Genomic DNA, 27,186 nt, shown 5'->3' on the forward strand with positions numbered 1-27,186 from the left:
GGAAGTAGATGTTTTCTAGAACTTAATGTGTGTTAATAAATTTTATGCCATTTTCATTGTCTTTAATCGTATTTATCCCGTATCTTTCTTTTTTTCTTTTGGCTGTGCCATGTGGCATGAGGGATCTTAGTTCCCCCACCAGGGATCGAACCTGTGCGGCCCCCTGCAGTTGGGGCGTGGAGTCTTAACCACTGGACCACCAGGGAAGTCCCTATCCCATATCTCCATATCTTAATGGTCCAGCTCTAGCCAAACAACTTTTTAGGAATATAAACCTCAGTAGGTGGTGAGAGATTACTCACTGTGCTATACTGTGTATAGTAACATGGTATATAATACCTGTTATGGTTCAAAAGCTGTATAGGGGCCTAGAAGAGTCCTTGGGGATATTTTAAAACAAAGTCTGACTGAACACAATTTGAATTTACCACTGGGTCAGATTCTCCAAAGTCCAAAGTTCTCCTAATTTTCTACCACAGAATATTTTTGGTTAAGGAAAAGCACCTGAAGTATTTATAATAGTTTTATAACATGTTTTCAAGTGATAAAATATATTCATTGATAGGTACAACATATTTCAACCTGAAGGCAGAGATGGAAAAATCACTTGAAAGACTGACATTTAGGTAAAAATTTTATGGCTTAACTGTAGATATGTGAAGTGTAAAGTCAGATGTCAGACCCAAATTTACTTTATCTTTTATTTTTATATGAATACAGATTTTAGACAAAATCCAAAAATAACTTGGCACTGTTAATGAAGAGGGGCTTAAGTACATTTTTTTTTAACCTTTCTAGCTATAGGTTTTACCAGTTTATAGATTCAAATCAGTACTGGTTTTATAATCATTTCAAAGTGAAAAAACCCTCAGCCATCTAGGACCCTGGTTTCAATTGTATACATTTGTTCCCATATGTACAGGTGACTTACAAAAACCCTGACGGAAATTGTACAAGTGGAGTTTCAGCATTTGAATTCACTGGTTCCTGATAAAAAGCAAGTGGCATTCTAATTATGAAGTTGGTGAGGTAGTGGAAAAGGTATTTCCTCATATTTATGCAAGACAGTTTTCCTCCATCTGGCTGAGCCACTCTTTTCCTACAACAAGATGAGAAAGTCAGGATGAACCCTTGCAACAGTAAAAACAGGTTTTAACTAGATTCCCAGAATTAAATGATAGCATCATGGCTAACAGGTAAAATACATACTGAGTACCTCTTCGGAAAAATGTTTTAAGATGAACCACCGTACGAAATTTTCCAAGAGAAAAGTCAGAAGGTTACTTTTCTTAAGACTGTACGATAAACTAGAATTCAAGATCTTCCAATTGAAAGTGCAGGTTAAAAGAACTCTTTGTAACATGTACCCTGTGAGCAGGAGGCTCGGAATGGCATCAGTGTCGGTAACTGTCTAGTGATTGTGACGGACCTTGTAGAACTTGGAAGGAGCTCTGAAACGAAGGAAGATAAAACATTAGGCTCAGAAGCCAGTCTCTTAATTCCAACCTAGTTCAGACTTTTATCCCACGTAGACCTAGATTACGACTCCAGAGTCCAAAATAATTCTAACAAACTCACCTCTACTCATTGTGCCTCAAACATTCCTCTGTTAATAACCTCTTGGATTTAGAGCACCTGAACTCTCCTGGCTGTCACCATGAGCTAAGAATTTAACCTGGCCCCCAAACCCGTCTCCTCCTCTCCCACTATTCTGGGCTCTCTTACCTCGAGGCATCTGCTCTTCAATGCTCTGTGCCTCTGACACACTGTTCCTCAAGGCCTGCCCTGAGGCCCATGATGGTTTTGGCCTGTATCTGACTTGGATCCTACCATGGAAGGTTTTAAGGTAATCAATCATTCAAATCTTGGCTCTGCTGCTAATGAGCGAGCTGTGTGTGTCTATTAATGATGCAACTGGCCTTGAATGTTCTCGTGGCTCAACCATACAATATACCACTCTGTGGTAAAGATTAGCCTCTAAGTCCTGGTGTTGTCTTTTGCTGTGACCTTGACATCATTTTTCATTTTATACAATTTCCTTATCTATATAGAGGGATAAATCCTATTTCCCAGGATATAAATGAGATAATACATGTAAAGTGTTTAGTACACACAATAGGCACACAAGATGGTAGCTATTATCCATCTCTGACAGTAATACTGTGTTATTTACTGATTCCATGAGTGTATATATATATATATATATATATATTTTTTTTTTTTTTTTTTTTTTTTTGCGGTACGCGGGCCTCTCACTGTTGTGGCCTCTCCCATTGCGGAGCACAGGCTCTGGACGCGCAGGCTCAGCGGCCATGGCTCACGGGCCCAGCCGCTCTGCGGCATGTGGGATCTTCCCGGACCAGGGCTCGAACCCGTGTCCCCTGCATTGGCAGGCAGATTCTTAACCACTGCACCACCAGGGAAGTCCCAGCTTATGGGATTTTAGTTCCCTAACCAGGGATCGAACCGGGGTCTGCAGCAGTGAGAGTACAGAGTCCTAACCACTGGACCACCAGGGAATTCCCTAAACTCTTTATATTGACCAAGTAGACGATAAGGATATCCAGAAGTGGAAGGCATTTATAGAAGAATTAACTATGTCCCTGACAGGTCACCCAGTTTCCTAGGCTATTCCCTAAATCATCAGCTTATCCTCTTTATACATCTACCAACCAGTTGATTCCAGTCTCCCCAGGGATCATGAAAAAGCAAGTCCTTCCTAAGACAAGTTATTCAGAGATTTGAAGGTGGCATTCATATCCTTCTGAGTCTCCTCAAGATTATGGACCCCAAAGCTTTCAGGTACTTTCCATGTATAAGTCAGACCCCTTGTGAAGAGCTTCCTCCTACCTGGCTTGGTCCAAGATGGGAGTCCTCTGCAAGGGAAGACTCTAGCTGAGACAGACTGGGTGATGACGTGGAATCTACAGATGTGCTGGTGACCAGTTCCCCTAAGGCATCCACTTGTCTCCTCAAGCTGTGTAAAGTGCCCTCTGTCTGCCGCTTCCCTTTGCTTAACACTTCTGCCTGCTTGGACATACAGTGTCGAAGCTGGGCCTGAAAGTGTTACGGTAGAATATATTAGAACGAACACTGGCTACCTTCCTCATGTTGAACATTTGATAGGCAAATCTGACTATCATAAAATAGGAATGGCTGCTGAAACTCCTCTTCTTGTCCTTAAAAAAAAAAAAGAGGTGCCAGATGGCTACTCTGTGTTGTCACTAAGTGGGCCTTTAGCTCAGCCGGTTCTCTGCTGTCACAACACTTAGGATGTCAGCATCCCTGGCCTCCCCATTAAATGACTGCCTCATCTCTCTCTCTTTACTGCCCAGACTTAGAAGACTGGTTTATACTTGGTCTCTCACAATGTATGTAATCCTCAACCCCATACTGCATTCTGGCTTCCCCACCGTACCTCTGAAATGATTCTCTTATTAAAGTCAACAGCAAGCGCTGTCCCATAGAACTTTCTGTGATGATGGGAATGTTCTCTATCTGTGCTGCCCACCGTAGTAGCCACTGGTCATGTGTGGCCTTTGAGCACTTGAAATGTGGTAACTGAAGAACTGAATTTTTAACCTGATTTAATTAAAGTGAATTTACATTTAAACAGTCACATGTGGCTGGAGGCTATTTGATGTCAAGGTCCTCCACTCACTTGTACTGCCCATGGCTCCTTCTCGGCCCTCGCTGTAAGTGGCCGTTCTCCAAAGATGCATCCTGTTCTCTCTTGTTCTAACTCACTCTCATTTTCCAACTCCTACCTAAACTCTTTTTTTTTTTTTTTTTTTTTGCGGTATGCGGGCCTCTCACTGTTGTGGCCTCTCCTGTTGCGGAGCACAGGCTCTGGACGCGCAGGCTCAGCAGCCATGGCTCACGGGCCCAGCCGCTCCGCGGCATGTGGGATCTTCCCGGACCGAGGCACGAACCCGTGTCCCCTGCATCGGCAGGCAGACTCTCAACCACTGCGCCACCAGGGAAGCCCTCCTACCTAAACTCTTAACCTCCAAGTTTTTAGGTCAACAGTGACCTATTCTGGACACCTGTTTTCAGCTGCCTATAGAAAGAGGTCCTTCTCTGAGCTTCGAGTGTGTGATCTGTAAAGCTGCCGTGAGAATTCCCCCCCACACTCCTCAGTATGCCCAGTATCTTATGCTGTATTTTTCTTTTAAAAGGGCAAAACCTTGAGTCGATCTTCACGGTGACGCAGTTTCTCTCGGAGTGCTTCTCCACGCCAGTGTTCGTCCTTTTTCAGAGGGAAAGGGAAACAAAGAGTCTCTAAGGACCACCATCAGTAACCAACCCACCTTTCCCTCCTCTAACCCTCTTCCATCCTCAAGTCTGTGTTTGAGCTTATCTAGGGTAGGTGGGAACCAAATTATCCTTTTATGAAGTCCACAGAATAGCAGGATAAACCCTTACCATTATGTGAACATGAGAAAAATTCAGTTTTTCTTCAAAAGGTGATGGTCTCTCACTCACGGGGAATGGAAAGTTCTCTTTCAAGCTTTCCAGCCCTCCTTCTAGGTTTTCGTTCCTTTCCAAAACAGCTTCCAGATCTGCTGGTAGTTCTGGAAGAAACTGGTTAAGATTCTTCAGGCTGGTTCGGATTTCATCTTTCACTTCAGACTTAAGTGTCCTCATTGCTTCGCTCATTTCCATTTGTCTTCTTTCCAAATCTTTTTGGTTTTCCATCTAAGGAGTGAGTGAGAGTCAAATAACTACTAGGTAAAGTTCGGGACTTACCTGGAATTGAACTGTTATTGTTAATGATTTAAATTTAATGTTTTAAATACATGTGTCATATATTTACAGACCTACAAATGTTAATTACTATGATTAGAATGGTAAAAACTTGTGATTTTTCAGCTATTCAAGTATCTATAAGCTACCAAGTAAACGATTTTACTGACATTTGACTGAAGCAACTTCCATTTAGAAAAGCACGGGTGCCATGTTCCTTGAAGGTGCATTACTCTATAGAAGTCAGTCTCTCTGGAGCTAGACAGAGCTGGATTCCAATCTCGTTTCCAGTAAACATTACCAGTATGACTTAGGGCAAGTTAGCTAACTTCTGCACCTCTCTTACCTCATTTAACATGAAGATAATACCTTGCATCCCGAAATGCAAGAACTAGGTGAGAATTTATACAAAGCACCTTAGTGGTACCCAAATCAGAAAAGGGCCATTTACCTAAACAAGCCGTAAGTGATCTAGATTATAAATGTTAATGCTGGAAGGGGACTTAGAAAAGATCTGGTCCAAGGTTTTCATTTTATGGATGAAGAATCTGGTGGTTTTGGCAGTCTGGAGGTTTCCTCAGGTTTTACAGTTTGTGTTTAAGACCTGAGACTACCCTATGTGGCCCTCTCCATAATAAAGAGCTTAGTGAAGATATTACAGTCATACCCACCTCTAACTGCCCTTCCAAGTTTGCAGAGGCTGGGGGGGGCCTTTAAATAAAAGGTGTGTGTGTGTGTGTGTGTGTGGCAGGGCTGGGGGTGGGTGGCTATAGGCACAGATGAAACTGAATGGCCACACAGGGTTATCCAAAGGACAAGGTGTGGCAGGGTCAACTGAGTGGCCCCAGCAGCCTGACTAGACTAGAGCTCTGGGGTGGCCCAGCTGCTGCCAATGGCTAAGGGACACCAGGAGGGTCTAGGGTTAGACTCTCCATCTAGTGTGAACTGCTTTCCCACCCTCAGCTTGGCAACATTATAGGTTATCAAAGGTTTCCCCGGGGGTCATTTTTTCCTTCCCCAGGGGTTTGGCTCTTATAGACTTGTTTCTGACATAAAATCTAACATTTCAATACAGTGCTTTGGGACATGATAAAATTTTATGCTGAAGAGCTGCCATTTTTCTTTCAAAAACTAACATAAAAACCTTGTTGAACTTAAGGGCATTTTAAAAGTACATTTTGACCCTATTGATACTATATATAAAATAGATCACTAATGAGAACCTACTGTAGAGCACAGGGAACTCTACTTAATGCACTGTGGTGACCTAAATGGGAAGGAAATCCAAAAGAGAGGGGATACGTGTATATGTACAGCTGATTCACGTTGCTGTACGGCAGAAACCAACACAACACTGTAAAGCAACTCTACTCCAAGAAAAATTAATTTAAAAGAAAGTATATTTTGAACAAATACTTTTTTTCTTGTGGAGGTACATTTCTACATTTCAAAACTAGAAAAACAGACTTGATTAATGAGCTTTTCACGATTTTCCCAAAGAAATACCCCTGTTAAAAGAGCTATTGAAGAAGTAAAGCTCTGCCGAGCCCCGTGGGCTGTGGGCGCACCTGTTTCTTGAGCTCCGTGTACTCCTGCTGCATCTGGCTGAGCTCCTTCATCAGGCGCCTGGCCCGCTCGTGGTTGTCCTGGGCCACCTGTTCGATGGTGGCCATTTCCTTCTGCATGCAGCTGTTCTCCTGCTTTTGCTCCTAGCACCAGAGGAGAAGAATGACTCTGGAGGTGTGCGTTGCTGGCTTACGCACTCACTAGCTCCGTGACTTCATTTCTCGTCTAGGCTTCAGCTATAAAATGGGGATAATCTACCTGCCTTCTTCAGCAGCTGTGGTAGAGCTGGGAGTAAACATGTGGTCAGTCTGTCAGCCCAGAGTCTGAATCCTAGATCTGCAACATCACCATTGATACTAGGTTACTTTCCCTTGTCTGTAAGATGTTAACTATAGCCACCGTCATAGGGTTCCTGGGAGGATTAAAATCTAGACATCTACATACTGTCTTCACAATCATGTTGCCCATCACTGGTTGTAAGCGTATCACCCTTAGGGAAACACACCTGGTTGGAAAGTACCATTCAACAGGGCTACATTAATTCCTCCAAAGGGTGTTAGAAAAATCCATTCCTGTGACAGCCCCCGTTGCTGCCCACTGGCCTCCACCCACCATACACTGTTTTGAACTCATCTGAGTGTCACCTCCCACAATTTATCTCCAGGGATAAAACCATGGTAGGTTGAGCTTCCCAGTTTTAGGATAATGATTAATTAAAACTAACGTTAACCGAAAAGGGTGCGACAAGAAAAACCTGTGAGCACAGACTGCAGCTGGGTAAGAATGTCTTTAGAGGCTTTCCTTCCCCAGCCCCCTCCTCGACCCTGCTGGGGAGATGTGAGCAGAGGCTGGACCACTGAGGGTGCTCTCTGCTCAGTGCTGACGTTGTCTGTGCACACGACCATCGTTCCAGCCAGCCAGACAGGTCCCCTAGGGCTGAGCCCAGACTCTGGAAAAATCTAACATCAGCTTCAGGAACAAATCACGCGTAAATGCACCACAAACCACAGGTGGGTTAGGGACTTGGTTGACAGGTCATTTATTTTCTCTACATTGAAGAAGTATTTTAGTTAAAAATTTAAAGGCATCATCTCCTCATAAACTGCCAGGGCGGTGGATACTCACGAGAAGGTTCTTCTCCAGCTGACTCCGCTGGATCTTAAGTGCTTCCTTGAGGCCGGCGACCTGCTTCTCGGCTTGCTTTCTCTCTGTCAGGAACTGGTTCCGCAAGAGGCTGAAGTCCACCCTCACAGAGTCCGCCTCCTTCTGCAGAGCCAGAAGCTCGCCTGACTTCTCCAGTAACTGCTGCTCCCGTTCTGAAAGCTGTCGTTCTGAAATGAGCGTGTTAGGCAGTTTAGCCTGAGGCTCTGGGCTGGCCGTGGGCAGACTCCACAACGACATGCCACCCACTCAGGCACTTTCCTCCATCACTCAGTCGTCCGGATCTCCCCTGGCCCACACCAGAGGCCCAGAAAAAGGCCCAGAGAAGTGTGCCTCTTGATGTAATTTGTTCCCAGAGGCCTGATCCCAAAGTGACAGACAGGTACTGTCTTCTCTTTTGGGTCTTTGAGACCAGAGAGCACCAACCCTGCGGTGCAGGGAACATGGGACAGACTGCTGAAATGTTTCTTATAAACCTAATGTTAATAAAGGGGGGCACAGTGTTTCTTCCTTCACGGGAGGCAGCGCAGAGGAAAGCACACAGGATTTGGAATGGCACACATCTTATTTTCTACAGAAGAAACGTATTTCCTGGTGTTTAATGGGAATCGTGTACGCAAACACCTAGTACATAGTGAGTACTCAATAAATAATGCTTATGCACAACAGTGATATTTAAAACAGATTTTTCTCATCACCCTCTGTAAAGCAACACCCCGCCCAGATTTCACTTCTCACACCTCTGGCATGGTCACACTCAGCATATTTGTTAAGTTTCAGTTTTATAATGAAATGGTTGGGTCTGAATGCATCAAGAGTTCCCAGGGAAAAAGGAATAATAACCCTTTCAGGTCCCAAGTCCACTGAGTTCACTCAAGGTAGAACAACATTTTCTGAGCATTATTAAAACCTAAAGCCTAAGAAAAAGAAAACTCATTTATTGATGTGAGAACAATCATTTACCCTGGATTCCCATGTCAACTTCATCTATGTGTGGCTCGAGAGAGTAAACAAACCCAAAGGCCAACATCTGTATCTTGGTATCATTCACTATGTCAAATTTAGACAGAAGTAGAATTGTTCATATTGTGGGTTTTTTCTTTTAATAGATTGAGATGAAATGGATCATTGTTCCAAAGCTCAGAAAGCCTTCAGAGCACCTTCTGGCACTTCTCTGCCTTAATGTTCCACTTCCTTGAGACAGCACTCTCGAAGAAAGCAATACAGTAAAAGTAAAAAGACCTAACAGTCTTGGAATCAAATCCTATCTCCATAAAGACAAATGCCCTCTGTCCCTCTGAGCCTGTTTCCTCACCTCTCACAGGGCTGGGAGGTTCAGATGAGGGACCATTCTTCCCACCGTGCTCATCCTGCCTCCTGTCTGGGCTATAGCTGGGGCCTGGGACTCCTTTGCACATTTCACACGACAATCAGCAGATTTCCCCGCCCTCAGTGCAATGTTCCAGAATACATACGGGTTTGGGAGAGCGTCTTCTCCAGGGTCTCACGCCACCTTTCCTCTTCCTGCAGAGTCCTGATGCGCTCCTCAGCCACCGACACCTTGGTCAGCACCTGCTCCAGTCTGCTTTTCTGGCCTGCTATCTCCTTTTCCAGCTGCTGCTGCTGCTCCTTCAGTGTCACTCTACTGGCTTCTAATTTTTCTTCTTCACTTTCTCTCTCTTTCTGGAGTCTCTGAAACATCTTAATAGAGAACAACCTTAGTTAGTCATAAAATAAAAAATACCCAGTGTCCTGAGGGAATCTTCATGGACACTAGATAGATTCCAGTTCAACAGAAAGTAGAAAACAGCCCATGGGGACAGAGAGTGAGTTCTCTTTACAAAGGTGATCAAGTAGGGACTGGAAAACTGTTTGGCCAGCATGTGAGGAGGGGATTCAAGCAGGAACTGGCACGTGGCCTTCAAGATTCCTTACCGGGCCTGTTCTATGGTCTTAATGGCCCGTAATATTAATACCAAGGGAGTCAAAGAGTTGGTGTAAAATCCCCTCTGGTCACACAGGGCAGGTAAGGGAAGCTAATCCCAAGGGGGATGCTTCTCAGCAGCTTTCTGCCAGGGGAAAAAAGCTCACACAAGTGATAAAATGTTTCCTCTTATATAACGTCATAGATGTGCGGTACCATTTCCTGTTGGGCTAGTTTGGCCTTGTTTTCTTCAACCTCATTCTGAAACACCTGCAGTTGTTGTTGTTTTGTTTCCTCCTCTTTTCGGCAGACTTCCAACTTCTTTACTTGTTCTCTGATGTCCTCCTGGAGCCTGGTCTGCTCACTGAGCAGTACATCCTGACGCTTGGTGGTGTGGAGCAGGTCCTTCAGGTGAAAGAACAAATTGAAACTACGGACAAAGCCACCTTCATTACAGGTGGCTAGTGCCACAGCTACATCTATCTACTAAGTCTGACAAAATTAAAGCGTAAAAGTTCCATATCCTTTATTATTTCAACAAACATACAAAGGTACCTGGAACTCAATTTAATCACTGGCTTCCCTCTTTTTAGTACCTAGGATGACAGAGATGTCAGAACCTCAGCAAGAGACTCAGTTCCTCCGAGCTTTAGCTGCCTTGTCACTGAGATGGGAATAAACAACACCCACTTCACAGGACTGCTAAGATTAAGAAAAGCTGTGAATAAGGCTTAACTCTGAAAATGAACCTAAAGTCATGGTTTTGTTACTATTTGAAATATTTATACAGGTTAAAAAACTCAGACAACAGGACTTCCCTGGTGGTGCAGTGGTTAAGAATCCTCCTGCCAATGCAGGGGACACGGGTTTGAGCCCTGGTCTGGGAAGATCCCACATGCCGCGGAGCAACTAAGCCCCTGTGCCACAACTACTGAGCCTGTGCTCTAGAGCCTGCAAGCCACAACTACTGAGCCCGCACACCACAACTACTGAAGCCCGAGCGTGCCTAGAGCCTGTGTTCCGCAACAAGAGAAGCCACCACAATGAGAAGCCCACGCATCGCAACGAAGAATAGCCTCCGCTCGCCACAACTAGAGAAAGCCCACGCGCAGCAACAAAGACCCAACACAGCCAAAAAAAAAAAAAAAAAAAAACTCAGACAACAATAAATACTTCTTTCTTCAAGGAACCCAAATTAAGCACTTTAGAAAAAGTTACCATATTTCTAACAACACAGAAAATATTCATACGAACCTGAATAAGACTTCTTAAAAGACAGAATAATTTAAGTTTTATATATCTTAGAAACACAGAATCTTAAAGGTAGAAGGATGAGAATTTAGATGTCTAATCTAACCTGTAATTTACAGAGTGGAAACTGAGGCCCAAAACTTACTTGAGTTTCTCTGAAACTCAAATTTTGGCAATCATCTCACAGGACAACACTGAATTACCTTAAGAAGATGATCAGAAGCACAAGGGTAAAAAGAATCTGCTCTAGGGGCTTCCCTGGTGGCGCAGTGGTTGAGAATCCACCTGCCAATGCAGGGGACAGGGGTTCAAGCCCTGCTCTGGGAAGATCCCACACGCCGCGGAGCAACTAAGCCTGTGCGCTGCAACTACTGAGCCTGCGCTGTAGAGCCCACGAGCCACAACTACTGAGCCCACATGCCACAAACTACTGAAGCCCGTGCGCCTAGAGCCCGTGCTCCGCAACAAGGGAAGCCACCACAATGAGAAGCCCGTGCACCGCAACAAAGAGCAGCCCCCGCTCACCGCAACTAGAGAAAGCCCGTGCTCAGCAACAAAGATCCAATGCAGCCAAATAAATAAATTAATTAAAAAAAAAAAAGAATCTGCTCTATTCAACATCTGACAAGATGAAGGCCCAGATTTGGCCATTATTCTGCAGCTCAACGAGTGATCAAATCTAAGCCCAGCCTTTGCAGGCCTCAACTGTGCCATGGGTAAGAGATGGTCCATCTGGTCCCTGAAGCCCCCAGAGTGGCTGCTGAGGGACCCCTGGGCTCTTTTAGCCACGACCTTACTTATTAGCTTCGAGTAAAACGTTGTTTGAATAAAGAATTCTAGGGCTAAAATAAACTGGAAAATCACTGCTCTGCATCAAAATTTTTGTATATATTATATTTGTGTTTTATAAATGGTTCTAAGGGACCTGCTCATGTGAAAAGGAACCAGCCTACTTGATTTGTTATTTCAACCAATTATCTGCATGCCTTCAGGACACTACTAGAAGATTACCTTTGTGAGGCTTACCTGTTTTGCTAGGTTCAAGTGGTCTTGGACATCAGCTAGTTCCTCCTGTAATGAGTTTACTGCTTCTCGTTTTTCTACAGAAATAACATTTACATAAAAATACATATGTATACATGTTCCAGATTCCTATCAGTCCCCTCAGAGAAGTAGAGTAGAAGTGAATTTATACTTCCTTCTGTTAAATGTATGACTATGCCACCCTATCTTATTAAAGGCCAAAAGAGAGGTACATGCGCAATCCAGATCTGGACTTGGAGCCTACGTTTTTAAAGACTTGCATGTTCAAAAAAAAAAAAAAAAAAAGACATGTTACATGTTCAAAACCTCATGATGAAAATTTACACATAATACCTAATGTTGATGAGGTGCATGGTTTAAAAACAGGTACCTTCCACATTGCTGATAAAAATATAAATTTGGTACAACCTTTCAGGAAGACAATTTGGGAATAAATTTTATATCTGTACTGGTTTTGTCACTTACTAGCTGTGTAAGCTTGAGCAAGTCACTTCTCGCTTAGGCGAGTCGCAAGGAAACTAGGCTTAAGTTGCTTTATCTGTAAATGGGTGAAATAATAGTTTCTACCTCATAAAAATGTTACAAGGATTAAGTGACAAAATGCATATGAAAACACCTGCATCATGTCCAGGACACAGTAAGTGCTCAACAGTATATTGTTGGCTAGAATTACTTAGTAACTTATAAATAACCAATCATGAGGCTTTATAAAGAGTTGGTAATTAAGATGTTATTTGCATCTCTGTTTTTGTTTTTAAATCTACACACACACACACACACTCCCCAAGGAAAAATCTGGAAGGACATTTACTAAATTGATAATAGAAATTACCTCTGAGGAGTGAGGTGAATAGTAATTTTTATTTTGTCATTTTGCTATGTTTTTAAATTGTTCTCTAAACAATTTATGAATTAGTTTTTTTAAAAAACAGCTTTACTGAGGTGTAATTCTCATACCATGCATTTTCCACCCATTTAAAGTATACAACTTCATGGCTTTCGGTAAGTTCACAGAGTTGTGCAACCACCACCATACCTAATTTTAGAACATTTTTCTCACTTCTAAAAGAAACCCCATGCCCTGTAGCATGAATTATTTCTGTAATAAGAAAGCAAACAAAAGAAAGAATCTGGCAAAAGGAAGAAAGTCCCATCTCTCCTGTTGTACTGCCTCATACCCTGGAGCTGCTGCTGCATGGCTGCGATGTCTCCATGCAGTGAGAGTTTGTTTCTGTTCAGCTGGTCCAGCTCCTGCTGCAGTTTTCTGACATCCACTTCCAACTTTTCTAAGTCTGATTGCTTTGTTCTGCTATTCTCCTCTGTAGCTGCTAAAACCCTACAATACAAATGGAGAATAAGTTAGACTGTCAAATACAAAATGTCTAAGCACACACACGTGACAAGGAATAGTGTTATGTTTCACAATGTAGTTGTGGAGTCTGGATGATATTAATAAATAAATATTAACAATTTACCAAATTATTAAATGTTATTAAATATTAACAAAATGTAAGGCTCTTCAACTCATTTTCAAAAGAAATCTTATTTTCAGCTTTCCAAACAGAACATTTGGAAATGTTTATCATTTCAAAAAGTGACTTGCTAAACCGAAGTTTTATAAAAATCAGGGATAACATGGATAGCACTTATAATTCCAAAAATGTGATTAAGGACTTCCCTGATGGCGCAGTGGTTAAGAATCCGCCTGCCAATGCAGGGGACGTGGGTTCGAGCCCTGCTCCAGGAAGATCCCACATGCTGCGGAGCAGCTAAGCCCGTGCACCACAACTACTGAGCCTGTGCTCTAGAGCCCTTGAGCCACAGCTACTGAGCCCACGTGCCTAAAGCCCGTGCTCTGCAACAAGAGGAGCGACTGCAATGAGAAGCCCGCGCACCACAACGAAGAGTAGCCCCCACTTGCCACAACTAGAGAAAGCCTGCGCGCAGCAACGAAGACCCAACGCAGCCAAAAAATACATTAATTAATTTTAAAAAATGTGATTAAAATGGATCACTAACTTCTGATAAGTGAAAAAGCAGGAAACACACTGTATGTATAATAGGATTTGCCCAAAAAACAGATATGTATGAGCATGCATTCCTTTACACGAATGGAATCATATACTATGGACTGGTTTTTGTCTGGCTTCTTTCAGTAAGCATAGTTACTTTGAGATTCATCCATGAATTTGTCTGTATCAATCCTCCTTTGCTTTTTATTGCTGAGTAGTATTCTATGGTATGGCTACACTATAATTTGCTAATCCATTCACCAGCTGATGGGCGTTTAGGTTGTTTCCAGTTTTTGGCTACTGCAAATAAAGCCACTATGAACATCAGTTTTTGTATGGACACATGCTTTCACCTCTAGCTGCGAGAAAGCTAGATCTTCTGCTAGGTGTATGCTTGCATTTTTAAGTAACTGCCAAACTATTTTCCAAAGTGGTCTTACTAACATTTTATACTCCCACCAATTGTGTATGAAAGTTCCTCGCTACCATTTGATATGGTCAGTGTTTAATCTTAGCTATTCTGTTAGGTGTGTAATGATATCTAATTGTGGTTTTAATTTGCATTTCCCTAGTGGTTAATGATACCAAGCATCTTTTCATGTGCTTATCTGCCATCCATATATTTTCTTAAATAAAATTTCAAATCTCTTGCCCATATGAAAAATTGGGTTCTTCATTTTCTAATTACTGAGTTTTGAGAGTTCATTATATCCTGGGTACACGTCCTTTATCGGATATATGGTTGCCAGGATTTCTCTCGCAGTCTGTGACATGTCTGTTCATTATCTCAACAGTGTCTTTTGAGAAACAGAAGTTTTAAATTTTGATGAGGTCCAACTTTATCAATTTACTCTTTTTTTTTTTTGCGGTACGCGGGCCTCTCACTGTTGTGGCCTCTCCCGTTGCGGAGCACAGGCTCCGGACGCGCAGGCTCAGCGGCCATGGCTCACGGGCCCAGCCGCTCTGCGGCATATGGGATCCTCCCGGACCAGGGCACGAACCCGTATCCCCTGCATCGGCAGGCGGACTCTCAACCACTGCGCCACCAGGGAGGCCCTATCAATTTACTCTTTTATGGATCATGCTTTCAGCGTCTTATCTAAGGAATTTTTGCCTAACCCAAGGCCACAAACATTTTTTCCCATGTTTTCTCCTACAAGTTTTATATTTTGGTTTACATTTATGTTTATGATCCATTTTGAGTTAATTTTTATATGTAGTGTGAGGTATAGATAAAGCTTCATTTTTTTGGTTTTGGATACGTAGTGCTTTTAGCAACAGTTTTTGAAAACACCAACTTTTCTCTACTTTGCACCTTTGTCAAAACCAGTTGTGCATATTATTTGTGAGTTTACTTGCAGACTTCTGTTCTGTTCCATTGACCTATTTGTCTATCTTTATACCAATACCACAGTGTCTTGATTACCATACCTGTATACTGTCTTGAAATCATATAGTATTAGCCCTAAACTTTTGTTCTTCTTTTTCAAAGTTGTTTTGGTGTCATATCTAAAAAGTTTTAGGTTCTATTCTAGGTCCTCTGCATTTCAATATGAATTTTAGAATCAGATGGCCAATTTCTATTTAAAAAACCTGTTGGGATTTTGACTGTGATTGTTTTGAATCTATAGATCAATTTGAGGAGAACTGAATCTTAACAATTGGTTAAGATTGGGTCTTCCTACACACGAACAAGCATATATTATTTTATTAAAAAAATCACAACAAGTTATTTTAAAAAATGCTTTTGGGAAAAAAAAAAAAAAAAACCTAAAAGGAAAATTCACCCCAAAATGCTATTGGTGTACTGTACTGTGATACTGAGTTTGTGGCGTATTTTGTATTTTTTTGCCTTTTCTCAATTTTCCAATTTTTGAATAGTGTGTTAATAATGCTTTAGCTTTCCAGATGGGATTTTACAAGCTTACTTGTTCCTGCTCTCACCGTTTGGTTTGTGCCAACTTCTTCTCCCAGCCATCACATTTCTCTTCGAGATCTTCCTTTTGTTTGCACAAAGACTCAACACATAACTGCAGTGCTCGGGTCTCAGCAGTTATTCGCTCAATTTCTCGTTTGTCCCTCTCCAAGAGCTGCTTCTGCCACTCCATTTCCCCTTTCTGTCGCAGGGCTGTCTGCTGCAAACTGTCCAACTCCAGTTTCTCCTAAAGCAGATAAAAGAGGAGTCAACCATGCAAACTGAGAAAGACCGCGGTTCACTACCGGTAAAACAGCTTTGTTTATTACCTCTAGCACTTCAACCTGAGCCTTCTCTAACTCAGACACCTTTTGGTCATGTTGTAGCTTCAAACCTTGCAGCTCATTGTTTTCAAGTTGCAACATGTCCAGAATATTCTTTAGTTCTAACAGAAACAAAGCATGGTCCAGGCTATTAAATGAATGTTGAAACATTTACAAAATGAAACAGAAAATAATGCTACTGGCTGATACAAGAAACAAAAGATAATAAAAATATATTTGTTGTGCTGAATTAATGGAGCTAATTAATTGTATTCTGAATGTAAAAAGCCTTTAAAAGTATTGCTAAACATTGTTATAAACATTTAAACAAAAACATTCAACAGAGATCTAGTTCTAAAAATTACTTACCCTACCTAAAAGAATTTAAATCAAAATAAATAGGAAAAACTTTAAAATATATCAGCAGAGATTTATATAACAATTCTTTTGTCCTTTGAAATACAGATTTTTAAATATTAACTACTTTTATCTGATTATAAAAATATGTATTCATTATAGAAAATTTGAAAAAAGTATAAAAGAAAAAAATGAAAACCCATCATTATCCTACCATCCAAAGACAATCACTACTGCAATAGCATTTTGATGTATTCCCTACCAGGAGCGCATGCACATGGACAGACATACACACATATATCTATTTTAAAATAAATTGGGACTACAATCAATATTCAGTTTTTAATCTATTTTTTCACTCTTCTTTCATCAGCATTTTTACATGTCATTAAATGTTAAAGTATGCTTTTTTAAAAAATTTTATTTATTTTTGGCTGCGTTGGGTCTTTGTTGCTGTGCGTGGGCTTTCTCTAGTTGCAGTGAGCGGGGGCTACTCTTGGTTGCGGTGTGCGGGCTTCTCATTGCGGTGGCTTCTCTTGTTGCAGAGCACGGGCTCTAGGTGCCCGGGCTTCAGGAGTTGTGGCTCGCGGGCTCTGGAGTACAGGCTCAGTAGTTGTGGCGCATGGGCTTAGTTGCTCCGCGGCATGTGGGATCTTCCTGGACCAGGGCTCGAACCCGTGTCCCTGCATTGGCAGGCGGATTCTCAACTACTGTGCCACCAGGGAAGCCCAAAATATGGTTTTTAAATTAGTCATTTGTTTCCAAATTTTGTCATTATAATTTCTGTTGTAAGTAACGGACTCAGTCAACTTAATTTGTAAAACAAGGAAATAAAGGCTTACTTCTTAAAAAAAAAAAAGAGAGAGAGAAATAAAATAAATATTGCTGCGATGTACATAAACGGTTGCCCTCTCTAGATAACTGGAAATGGGCTACCCGGTTTAACAGGTGTGAGTTTATTAGTCTTAAGACACTGGGAGGTTGTTCCATTTTATACTTCAATCAACAGCCTGCAAGCGCTCTTCTTTCATCACACCCTGGTCAGCAGTGAAGATGATTATTTTGCTTTTAGTCAATCTGAGTGGCAGAAAATATTATATTCCTTTTATAATCTGCTTTTCTTTGATTAGAAATAAGGTTAAACTTTAAACTTACCAGTTTTATGTTTAGACATTTGCCCTAAAACTACCTGGAGATTTTCTTCCTCTTTTTCAATTTCCTGCTTTATAAGTGAAAGTTGATTTTTTTTCTCACTAATCTGGACATTCAGTTCTCCTTTCTGAAAACTCAGTTCTTCCAGAAGAGATTTTAGTTCCTGTGCAAAGAAAAAGAAAAGAAAAGAAAAAAGTCAACCCACCTTCACCAAGTTATGAATAGAAATTACTTTAAAATCAGTTCTGTTATTAACTGTCTCATTTCATAGAAATTCTCATTTGGAAACAAGCTCATGTTTGAGTTTTACGTCAAGAACAGCACTATATTTTACACTAACATATTTCAGTATAATAGAAGTAAAAAAGTAACACGTTATCTTCATTTAAAATTTATAGGCAATATTTACTATGAGCAAAGCCATGTGTTGCAGAGAAAAAAGGCTGACTCGGACACATCTCCTGCCCTCAAGGGGCTTAGCACCTGGTGGGGAAATAAGGCAGGGAACAGAAACATGATCACGAAAGGCTAAGGTGCCCTAGGAAATGTGCAGAGTGCTACCAAACTCAGAATCGAGGGAAACTCCTTCCAGGGTAAAGGAAAAGTTGGGGAAGTCTTCTTAGTGGCATGAAGTTGGACCATGAAAGCTGGGTCGGATCTGGACATTCCCAGAAAGGGAATTCCTAGAGAAGAAACAGTAGGAGAAAGGCACAGAGGCATAAAACCTTGGGCATGTCCAGAAAACAACACGGGGGGAGAGCTGTGCACGGCAGCCACGGCATGGATAGATAGCACAACACCAAGCTCGTTACAGAGGCATCAAGATTCAGGAATTTTATATTTGCATTTTAGGGGGAAACCAATGAAAATATCTCAGAATAAATCGACAGGACTATACTAGGACTCTCGAGAAAAACGACTGAAACATGTACCCTGACGTGTCTGCACTTCTCAGCTACTTCAGTCTCTCCCAGTCTCAGCGCCTCCTGGAGGTCAGCTCTGGCCTGGACCATGCTTCCCTGGAGTAGATGCAGCTCCTCCGCTTTATGCCCCAACTGTCTGTCCAAGACCGCCATCTCCTGCTGCTGACCTGTTACCTGCATTAAAGAAAAGTAAAGAACGCGAAGCCTGACAAAGTGCTGAGATGGGGAATATTTAGTCCAGCTAAAGGCTGTGTGGGGAAATAAGGAGGTAGTCTAATTCTCACAATCCTAGCTGCAAGAGTCAGGAAGGCCAGGCTGGGGGGCTGCAGGCATAAAATGCCTAAGAAAGGCCTTGAGCTCACATAGGTAAAAACACTTAAATCACAGCAAAAACAACAATATGATAATAATGATTATCCTTCAGGTTATGGTTTTCAAAGAACTTGCCTATCTATATTTTACTCCAATTGGCAACCACCTTGGCAATGGAAGTTAGGCAAGGATTTAAAAAATTTATTCATTTTGTAAATTTAAAACTTACAATTTTAAGGGCAATACATATTTAGTTACAGAAAAGCAGGAAATGCAGACATGCAAAAGGAATAGAAAATATTCACAATCCCCCCCTTATCAGATGACCATGTTTGTACTCTGGTATAGACTAAAAATTCAAACACAAGTATACATAAACACATTTAACATAAATGATCTCAGAGCATATTGTGTTTTGAGACTCACTTATTCAATAATATATCGTACTGAGTTGAGATTCAAATTTGGGTTGGACTCTTCTTAACCACTAGGATATATAGCCTCATTTATGCTTTATACTTTATTCTGTATTTTCCAGTCTTTTCTACAATCAAACATGTATTACTTCTTATAATCATAACACAAATGTAGGTTTCAGAGCAGCATGAACTGGTTTTCAAGGTGTCTGCTGCCATACCTGGCTTTGCAGCTTTTCCAGCTCTGCTCTCTTGGCCTGCAGGAGGGTCTCCGACTCTTTAAGCACCTGCAGGTGATGATCCTCAGTGCGTTCTGCGGTCTCGATGTCTTTTTGCAGCTTCTGCAGCCTACAAAGCACCAGCGGTACTAGAGCAAATTGGAAGGGAGACAGAGCCCCAGGAGCCGCCTTCCAGCACAAGCCCCTTGAAGGCCTGCAGAGGCCGTACTTACTCTTCTGTCAGTTTTTCCTTCTTCTTGTTTAGACACTGGAAGTCTGAGTCTTTTGCTGCAACAACTTTGTTGATCTCTTTCAAGATTTCTTCTTGCTCAATTTTGTGCTGCTCCAAATCCTTTGTGTCAGCCTGGAGCAACCTAAAACACATCTCTTTATTTCCCCTAGACTCCTTAGACTTGACGTGCATTGTTTATCATCGAGCAATTATCGTCCTCTTAGAATCAAACTTCTCATTCATCTCACCGAGTACATCAATGGCTGAGGGAGTCCACCTACCTGAGCTGCTGATCGGCTTTGACAAGGTTAACAGCAGTTTCCTGAGCTCTCCTTTCTAACTCCTCAGCATCTTTCTCAGTTTGCAATAAATTTCTTTTGGCATCAGTGAACTTTTCAACAGCATCTTTTGTCTAGAAAAGAAACTGTCGTTAAAAGCAATTCAGTTACAATACTCTCTCACGGCTACTGGTATCGTAAATTGGCACAGCTCTTGGAAAACAAGACAATACAGAAAGACTGATAAAAATGTTCATTCACTTAGACTCTCCAATTCTCAAAAAAGAATTCAGAAGAACTATTACACAAAAATGCTCATTGTATACTGAAATAATATAAGACTTGACAAACAATCGATTCAGTAAGTGATAATGCATCAACATAATGGAATACTGTACAGTCTTTAAAATAATGACAATGTAGTAACATAGAAGAATGTTAATGATAAAATGTTGGCTGAAAATAAAATTTTAAATGGTTTAAGCACTGTAAGAGCAACTATAGAAAACTATCTTGTCAACAAAGACAGAAAGGTTATGCAAAAACAAAAATAGTCATCTGAGGGTGGTGAGATGGTGGATGATGTTTTATTTAAAAATAATCTGTAATATTATTACATGTTATTTTTTTCACTTAAAAATATCTACCCCAAAACAACAACCAAAAAAAATAGGAAAGGGCCTCCCTGGTGGCGCAGTGGTTGGGAGTCCGCCTGCCGATGCAGGGGATACGGGTTCGTGCCCCGGTCTGGGAGGATCCCATATGCCGCGGAGCGGCTGGGCCCGTGAGCCGTGGCCGCTGGGCCTGCGCGTCCGGAGCCTGTGCTCCGCAACGGGAGAGGCCACAACAGTGAGAGGCCCGCATACCACAAAAAAGAAAAAAAAAAGGAAAAAAAGAAATTAAAAAAAAGGAAAACAAGAAATTTAAAAAAGAAAAGAGTGAAAAAACAAACAAATATCTACCCAATTAAGTGGCAAGGAAGTGATTCTACCAATATTCCCTCCACATATTCTTCCTTTACTCTAGATATTATCTTGTTAAGTAAAACCCCATTAATCTAAGGATGATTTAATTATGGCTGAGAAACACAAATATTTAATACTTTTGAAGTATTTCAAAATCTTCCTATATATGATTTGGCAAAAACATCATTTTTTTTTTGTCACCTTGGTTTCTTTTTCTGTCTCAAATAAGAGGCTTAAAATAATGTCATGAGAGGTCCAAAAACAGAGTATGGTTTGTACTTGGTTCAGCAGTGACTCACTTTTCTGCCAAAACACTCCGTGTTGCAGATGCACTCAAGTCAGAGGCATCTGTATGTGAAGCTTGTCTAGTAAATACCCCGTGTGGATGCAAGAGGGTTTGGCCAGCTCCCAGAGAGCTAGATATTTCACCACACTTCTTTCCACTTCGGAGAGCTGGTTTCTACCAGATTCATCAGCAAAGCATTGGACAGAACTCACTATACACTACAGAAAGCCAGCCACGTCTCTAAGTAGTTTTTCATCCCCTTGTAGGTCAGGTTTTAACAAGTCTGGCACATTCCTTACAAAATGCAGCACTTTCTCCTTTCCTCTTCCCTTTTAGCCAGCTGCTTCCCTGAGTCATTTTGGGAGGATGAAGGAGGAAGAGCTTATTAGTCTCGGTTCACTTACTATCTCTGCCAACTACCGGTCTTAGCAATTTTCTTTTATACACCAGGGATACATTTTTCTCTGGTCCTGCTCACACCTATTTTCTCTCACAGTAATCTAACATGTGACAGAAGAGGGAACTGATCACCTGGAAAGAGATGAGGAAACTTTTCCGTTCTTATTAAAGCCATCACTCACAGAATTTCTTTAATAAATCTTTCATTTCAGTTCCTGGGTAATAGATTTCTATTCATTTAAATTGATCCACGTTGAAATAACAATATAAAAATAGTAGTTCCTGATGTGCCCCATATGGATTCGGGACTTTTGTTTTTAATCCTGGAATTCCCATCTAAAGCTCTCTTGGTGAGTCAGAACTTTAGCTGTGTGACCCTGGGCTAGACCAGCCTCTGAGCTACATGTGCAAACTGGGCTAACGACCATCTTACAACACTGCCAGGAAGGTTAAATGAAGTGGTATTTATAAAATAGCCAATGTGTGGCTATAGCAGGGGCTCATAAAAGGCAGTTCCTTTTCCTCCCCAACTTCCTCTGTGTTTCAGTCTTAAGAATACTACCTCAGGCCAAAAAATATTTGATTTTATATTACTATCAACTTGGAGAACAAAGTAGGAATAAGAGTCTTATGAGGTCCATTGTTATAAGAATATAAGATTGACCTATTTAACAGACACAGATATCACAGCCCGAATAATTTTTAAAAGACACACACAGGATAAGGAGGTGGGGTGTATTAGGAACTAAATGACTTTCAGGAGCTTTAAATATGCTACTGCATTTAATTCATACTGAATTATACTAGGTTAATTCTAGTGTAATTAGTATAATCTAGGTTAATTATATTTCATTTAATTCATACCGAACAGCCTAGGTTTTCTTAGCCTGAATTTACAGAGGAGGAAAGCAAAGCTCGGGGACTTAAGCAACTTGCCCAAATCCTCACAGCTCCTTAACCAGCAGAGCACAGCCTGATTTGGACCACTGTGCTCTTCACGTTTTCTTTCTAACCCTTCCTGCCTCCACCGAGGACTGCAAGCCAGCAAGCCGTCTCACCCCAAGCACAGCAGCACATACTTTCTCGGTTGTGTGTGAAAGTTCACTCTCAGCTTTCGCCAGCAGTCGGTCAGCCTCCCTGAGCTCTGCTCGACGTTTCAGGAGGGTCTTCTCGATGCACTCAATTTCATCTACAATATCTTCATGGTGCCTGAGTGATTTTTCTATTTCTAGTTCATTCATAAGACTCTCAACATTTCCATCAATGAAGTCTCTAAAAAAATCATATATACACACTCATCAAGAGATTTTAAACGTGACAGTATAGATACTTGTAGCCTAATGATAAAAAGAGGCACAATGATTTTCTAATTTTATATGAGAACGGACTGGACAGACAGCTACATCTGATTAAGTTCAATGTCTATGCTTACCTTTTTACTCAACATGGAATACTGTTGACAATAAGTGGATAGTATGTATAATGTATGAGGCAGTTGTTTTGTCCTTTTAAATATAAAGATTATTTTTTCATCAGCACTTGGTCAAGACAATGCTGATACTTCAATTCTTCTGTGGTATAAAAATAAAACAAACCACTGCCTCAATAATCATCCATTCCCTCAAAACTATCCTAAGTTTCTACTAGAGTAAAATTATGGTGACGATATTTGACAAATCAGAAAGCGTAACACAGGACTTGGTAACTCAAGGTTAAAGTCAAAATTATTTGAAAACGGGACTATCATTGACAGAAAAACATGAAAATAAATTCATCAACATATTAACCGATTAATTCTTCTTTGAACATTTTTGTGTTATCCAAATTCCCTAAAATGATCATTTATTATACATTTATAACTAGGAAAAGTAGTGGTTCTCCCACTGCACTACACCTCCCTCAAAAAACTTCACCTCCCCCATATACACCTAGAAAAATGAAATAACCATCCCCCAAGCCTTCAAACATCTAGTCCCAACCTTCTCTCGGTATGACCCTTGGTTTTCCCTGCCAGGTCTATCAGTCACTCTTGCGTTTGCTCCTAGAAGGCAGAGACCATATCTCACTCACCTCTATGTACTCCACAGGTCTCCCCCCAACCCTGGTACCTGGGCCAGTCTGGCTTAAGGGACAAAAACTGGGGAACTGTCATAATTCATGGTCTAGTGCAGAAGATGGGCTTCTGCATAACTGACCCACGCAGCAGATACAAGCATTAGCTAACGGACCCTATGCCAGATGCTGGGGCACAGAGACGGAGGCCCCGCTACTGCCCTTCTGGGTATCTTACAACATGGTCTGAACAACACTATGCCCAAGGTTGCCAACTCCAAACTGTGGGAGCCTGAGATGAGAAAGCTTTTCTGTCAGAGGGGATCCCTAACCTTCATCTGGAAAGACACACTGGAGTTAGGTGGGGGGAAGCCATTTCAGGCAAAGGACAGCATGTGCAAAGGTGGGGAGGCAGGAGAAAACGTGGTGCTCGGGGAAACCACAGCAAAGTGTAGGGCCAGAGTAAGTACCACGTGGGAGAGAAGGATAAAAAAGAGAGGTAGGGGGGCTTCCCTGGTGGCGCAGTGGTTGAGAGTCCGCCTGCCAATGCAGGGGACACGGGTTCGTGCCGCAGTCTGGGAAGATCCCACATGCCGCGGAGTGGCTAGGCCCGTAAGCCATGGCCACTGAGCCTGCGCGTCCGGAGCCTGTGCTCCGCAACAGGAGAGGCCACAACAGTGAGAGACCCGCGTACTGCAAAAAAAAAAAAAAAAGAGAGGTAGGGTTCAGATCTTGGAGGGCAGTATGTATGCTGGTGGGAATGAGAGACACAGGGCAGAGTGCACAGTTAGATCTCCAGCCATGTCGAGGGTGGGATGGAGAGAAAGACACTAGATCTGGAAGGCCTGACCTAGGATGAGGATGACTAAAGGCCAGGGTAGTGGAGATGAAAGAAGGGGACCAGTTTGAGAGCTCTTTGTGTATAGAGTCAGTAGGACTTGGAGAGCAGCTGGATGCCTGGGGGAGTGAGGGAAAGGCAGGTGTTGAGGACACCCAGCGTGTTTTCAGCCAGGGTAACTGGGGAGGGGTGGCGGTTGTGCCATTCTCCAAGAGGGACTACAAGAGGAGCTGGTATGGATTATTGGCCAAAAGAACTTAGACTTGTACTGTCCCATATGATAATCACCACGTGGCTATTAAATTAACTCTGTTCCTCAGTTCTATTAGCTACATTTCAAGTACTCAATAGCCACATGTGGCTAAGGCTACTGTTTTGGATAGTACTGATCTAGAACATTCCCAAGATCACAGAAAGTTCTATTGGACAACACTGATTTAGGTTACCTTAATGAACTAATATCATATTCATCTGAATTATAAAGATAAAATGGCTAATAATTACTTTCGCTGTTGATGTTTCTGAATGGTTCTATGCAATTCTTCTACTTCGTGCTCTAAGTCTCTCTTCTCTTGCAAAAGATCATCAATATTATGATGCAGTTCTTCTATTTCTTTCTCACACTGCTGCTTGGATACTCTCATCCACTGTTCCTGTTTCTTTGATTTTAAATGCTGTATTATATCTTCCAATCTAGAAACTTCATTCTCCTGAGCAAAGAAAGAAATGCAATACTGAAATACCACATGATGTTTCCCCTTCTTCCTGCCAAAAACTGAAATTCACAGTGATTAAAGTGGTATCTTTGACCTGTTAATAGTGGTAGCTTCTAAGACTTCAGTATGAAAAGAAAAATTAAGTCAAGCCAATTTCTTCACGTGCCATAGATGAAACTGATGGACCAATAGATCTTATATGACTCTTCCATCAGTCCAGCTATGGCTGATAAACAGTCACCAAGCACCTCCTGTGGATAATGTCTGGCTCCAGAGTTCAGCATCTAGCAGAAGACACAGACAGAGGTCTCTCCCTCCTCTGCGCATGTGAGAGGAGTTGGCTGAGAAGGATGCCTAGAGGAAGTGGTGTTCTGCCTGGTTTTGAAGAATAAATGAAATAGGAAATGACTATGCTGAAGAAATAATGTGCAAATGTAGGGAGGTATAAAGGCACACCTGGGAAACTACAGGAACAGCCGGGTACTGGTGGAGAGTAAAAGAACCAACAGAATTGCTATGAAAACAGTGTGCACTGAAAAACTGCAGGATAACACGAGTAACTACCATTTTTAACCATGTAAATATCCACAGTCCCTCTGAAACTAGTCTGGCCTACTAAAATGGGGCTGGTGGCTTGGCACCCAGGTATCCTAGTCCTTTATCTTCCTCTCAATCTGCTGAGAGGAAAAGGAAAAAATAAAGAGCTCCAGGTGCCTTAAGTTTGAAGGAGGCCCTTGTAATGCATTTTACTTCTTTAAAACAAAAAAGTTATAAAGGAAGCTAGTGATTAGGAAGTAATCATTTCTTAGAATTTAGCCTAGAGGAAAATATGAAATACAGTAAAAATTTATACACAGTTAAATGAACTACACAGCCTACAAATAAAGAAATGTTATGCAGTCATAAAAATACTGCTTAAAAACACTTGTAAAACCATGGGGAAAATGCTTGTAACATTAAGTGGGAAAAACAGGACACAAAATTATGCGCACAATAAGTTAAGAACTATGAAAAGAAAGAAAGAATAATCATTAATTTCACCACCCAGAGATAACCCCACCAAAACCTTACTGTATGCTGCTCTTACATGTGTTCATACACAAGCACACATAATATGTGTATGTACAGGTACAGGCACTAGTATGTGAATATACCTATTCATACACATTAATATAGTACTTGTCAATAGAAAAATATATAAAAAGCTTTCTAAAAATGGCTATTTTCTGGACTGAAAGCATTTTTGTTATAAAATGGTTAAACCAGGTTCGTAGAATGGCCTGGTACCCTAACACCTGTCCAGAACAGTGTTTTAATAAGAGGATGCTTGCTCAGTTCTAAACATCAGCCTTTAACACACTTTCGGGATATAATCCATGCATAAGTAGGTCGACTCATCAAGTATATAACCTTACTCAGTCTCCCATGGAAGCAGTGTGGATAGGGGTCTTGTGTCTTTCCACTTACTAAGTTATGGTGCTCCGGGACATTGCAGTGCAGCACGCCCATTGGGATGAGGGGGATGGAGAAGTTGGGGGGTGGAGGCCCATATACGATGGGGGCCCCAGCGGGAGGCGGGCCATAAACAACAGTGCCAGGGGTGAGAGGTTGGCTGTTGTTGGGCAAGGGAGGAGGTGGTGCATACAGGGCCATGCCCTGGGGTACAGGAGAACCATCGGGAAACACGGTATACATCATGTATCCAGGAGGAGGCACAAATGGGAGGTCCTCTTGGTCATCCAGCTCGCTCTCTTCCTGGCTATCTCCTCCACTGTCTGCATCTTGAAACAAAAAAACAGAAGAGCGTTTTACTCCCATGGCTCACTATGTAAACATGTTCAGTAGAGAATAGCAGCGTTTAGGCCAAGATACCAGAGATGTGAAAATAAAATTCTATAAAAAAGGTCAGGGCTTCCCTGGTGGCGCAGTGGTTGAGAGTCCGCCTGCCGATGCAGGGGACACGGGTTCGTGCCCCGGTCCGGGAAGATCCCACATGCCGCGGAGCGGCTGGGCCCGTGAGCCATGGCCGTTGAGCCTGCGCGTCCGGAGCCTGTGCTCCGCAACGGGAGAGACCACAACAGTGAGAGGCCCACGTACCGC

The 27,186-nt window shown here is 41.9% G+C and overlaps 1 protein-coding gene across 5 annotated transcripts in view; it reads right to left on the reverse strand.

Moving 5' to 3' along the window:
- Positions 1 to 693: 693 nt before the first annotated feature.
- The window catches only part of CNTRL (centriolin), an 84,886-nt gene continuing 58,393 nt past the window's right edge, over positions 694 to 27,186 (reverse strand). For 4 of the 5 annotated variants that reach the window (XM_081237397.1, XM_081237398.1, XM_081237396.1 and 1 more), the window contains 21 exons: positions 26,554 to 26,867; positions 24,875 to 25,080; positions 22,560 to 22,752; positions 19,834 to 19,964; positions 19,554 to 19,694; positions 19,324 to 19,450; positions 18,384 to 18,548; positions 17,455 to 17,614; positions 15,949 to 16,064; positions 15,649 to 15,866; positions 12,871 to 13,028; positions 11,675 to 11,748; positions 9,614 to 9,802; positions 8,949 to 9,174; positions 7,438 to 7,643; positions 6,315 to 6,455; positions 4,426 to 4,698; positions 4,187 to 4,249; positions 2,851 to 3,057; positions 1,368 to 1,451; positions 694 to 1,099 (listed from right to left, as the gene is read on the reverse strand). In XM_081237397.1, the coding sequence (XP_081093523.1) occupies positions 1,395 to 1,451; positions 2,851 to 3,057; positions 4,187 to 4,249; positions 4,426 to 4,698; positions 6,315 to 6,455; positions 7,438 to 7,643; positions 8,949 to 9,174; positions 9,614 to 9,802; positions 11,675 to 11,748; positions 12,871 to 13,028; positions 15,649 to 15,866; positions 15,949 to 16,064; positions 17,455 to 17,614; positions 18,384 to 18,548; positions 19,324 to 19,450; positions 19,554 to 19,694; positions 19,834 to 19,964; positions 22,560 to 22,752; positions 24,875 to 25,080; positions 26,554 to 26,867 (3,365 nt within the window). In that variant the 3' untranslated portion in view covers positions 694 to 1,099; positions 1,368 to 1,394. The remainder of the gene's footprint in view (positions 1,100 to 1,367; positions 1,452 to 2,850; positions 3,058 to 4,186; positions 4,250 to 4,425; positions 4,699 to 6,314; positions 6,456 to 7,437; positions 7,644 to 8,948; positions 9,175 to 9,613; positions 9,803 to 11,674; positions 11,749 to 12,870; positions 13,029 to 15,648; positions 15,867 to 15,948; positions 16,065 to 17,454; positions 17,615 to 18,383; positions 18,549 to 19,323; positions 19,451 to 19,553; positions 19,695 to 19,833; positions 19,965 to 22,559; positions 22,753 to 24,874; positions 25,081 to 26,553; positions 26,868 to 27,186) is intronic. The other variant, XM_081237399.1, reaches the window with a different exon arrangement.

Source organism: Mesoplodon bidens, assembly GCF_964165515.1.
Source record: "Mesoplodon bidens genome assembly, chromosome: 6".
In the NCBI taxonomy this organism is placed as follows: Eukaryota; Metazoa; Chordata; class Mammalia; order Artiodactyla; family Ziphiidae; genus Mesoplodon; species Mesoplodon bidens.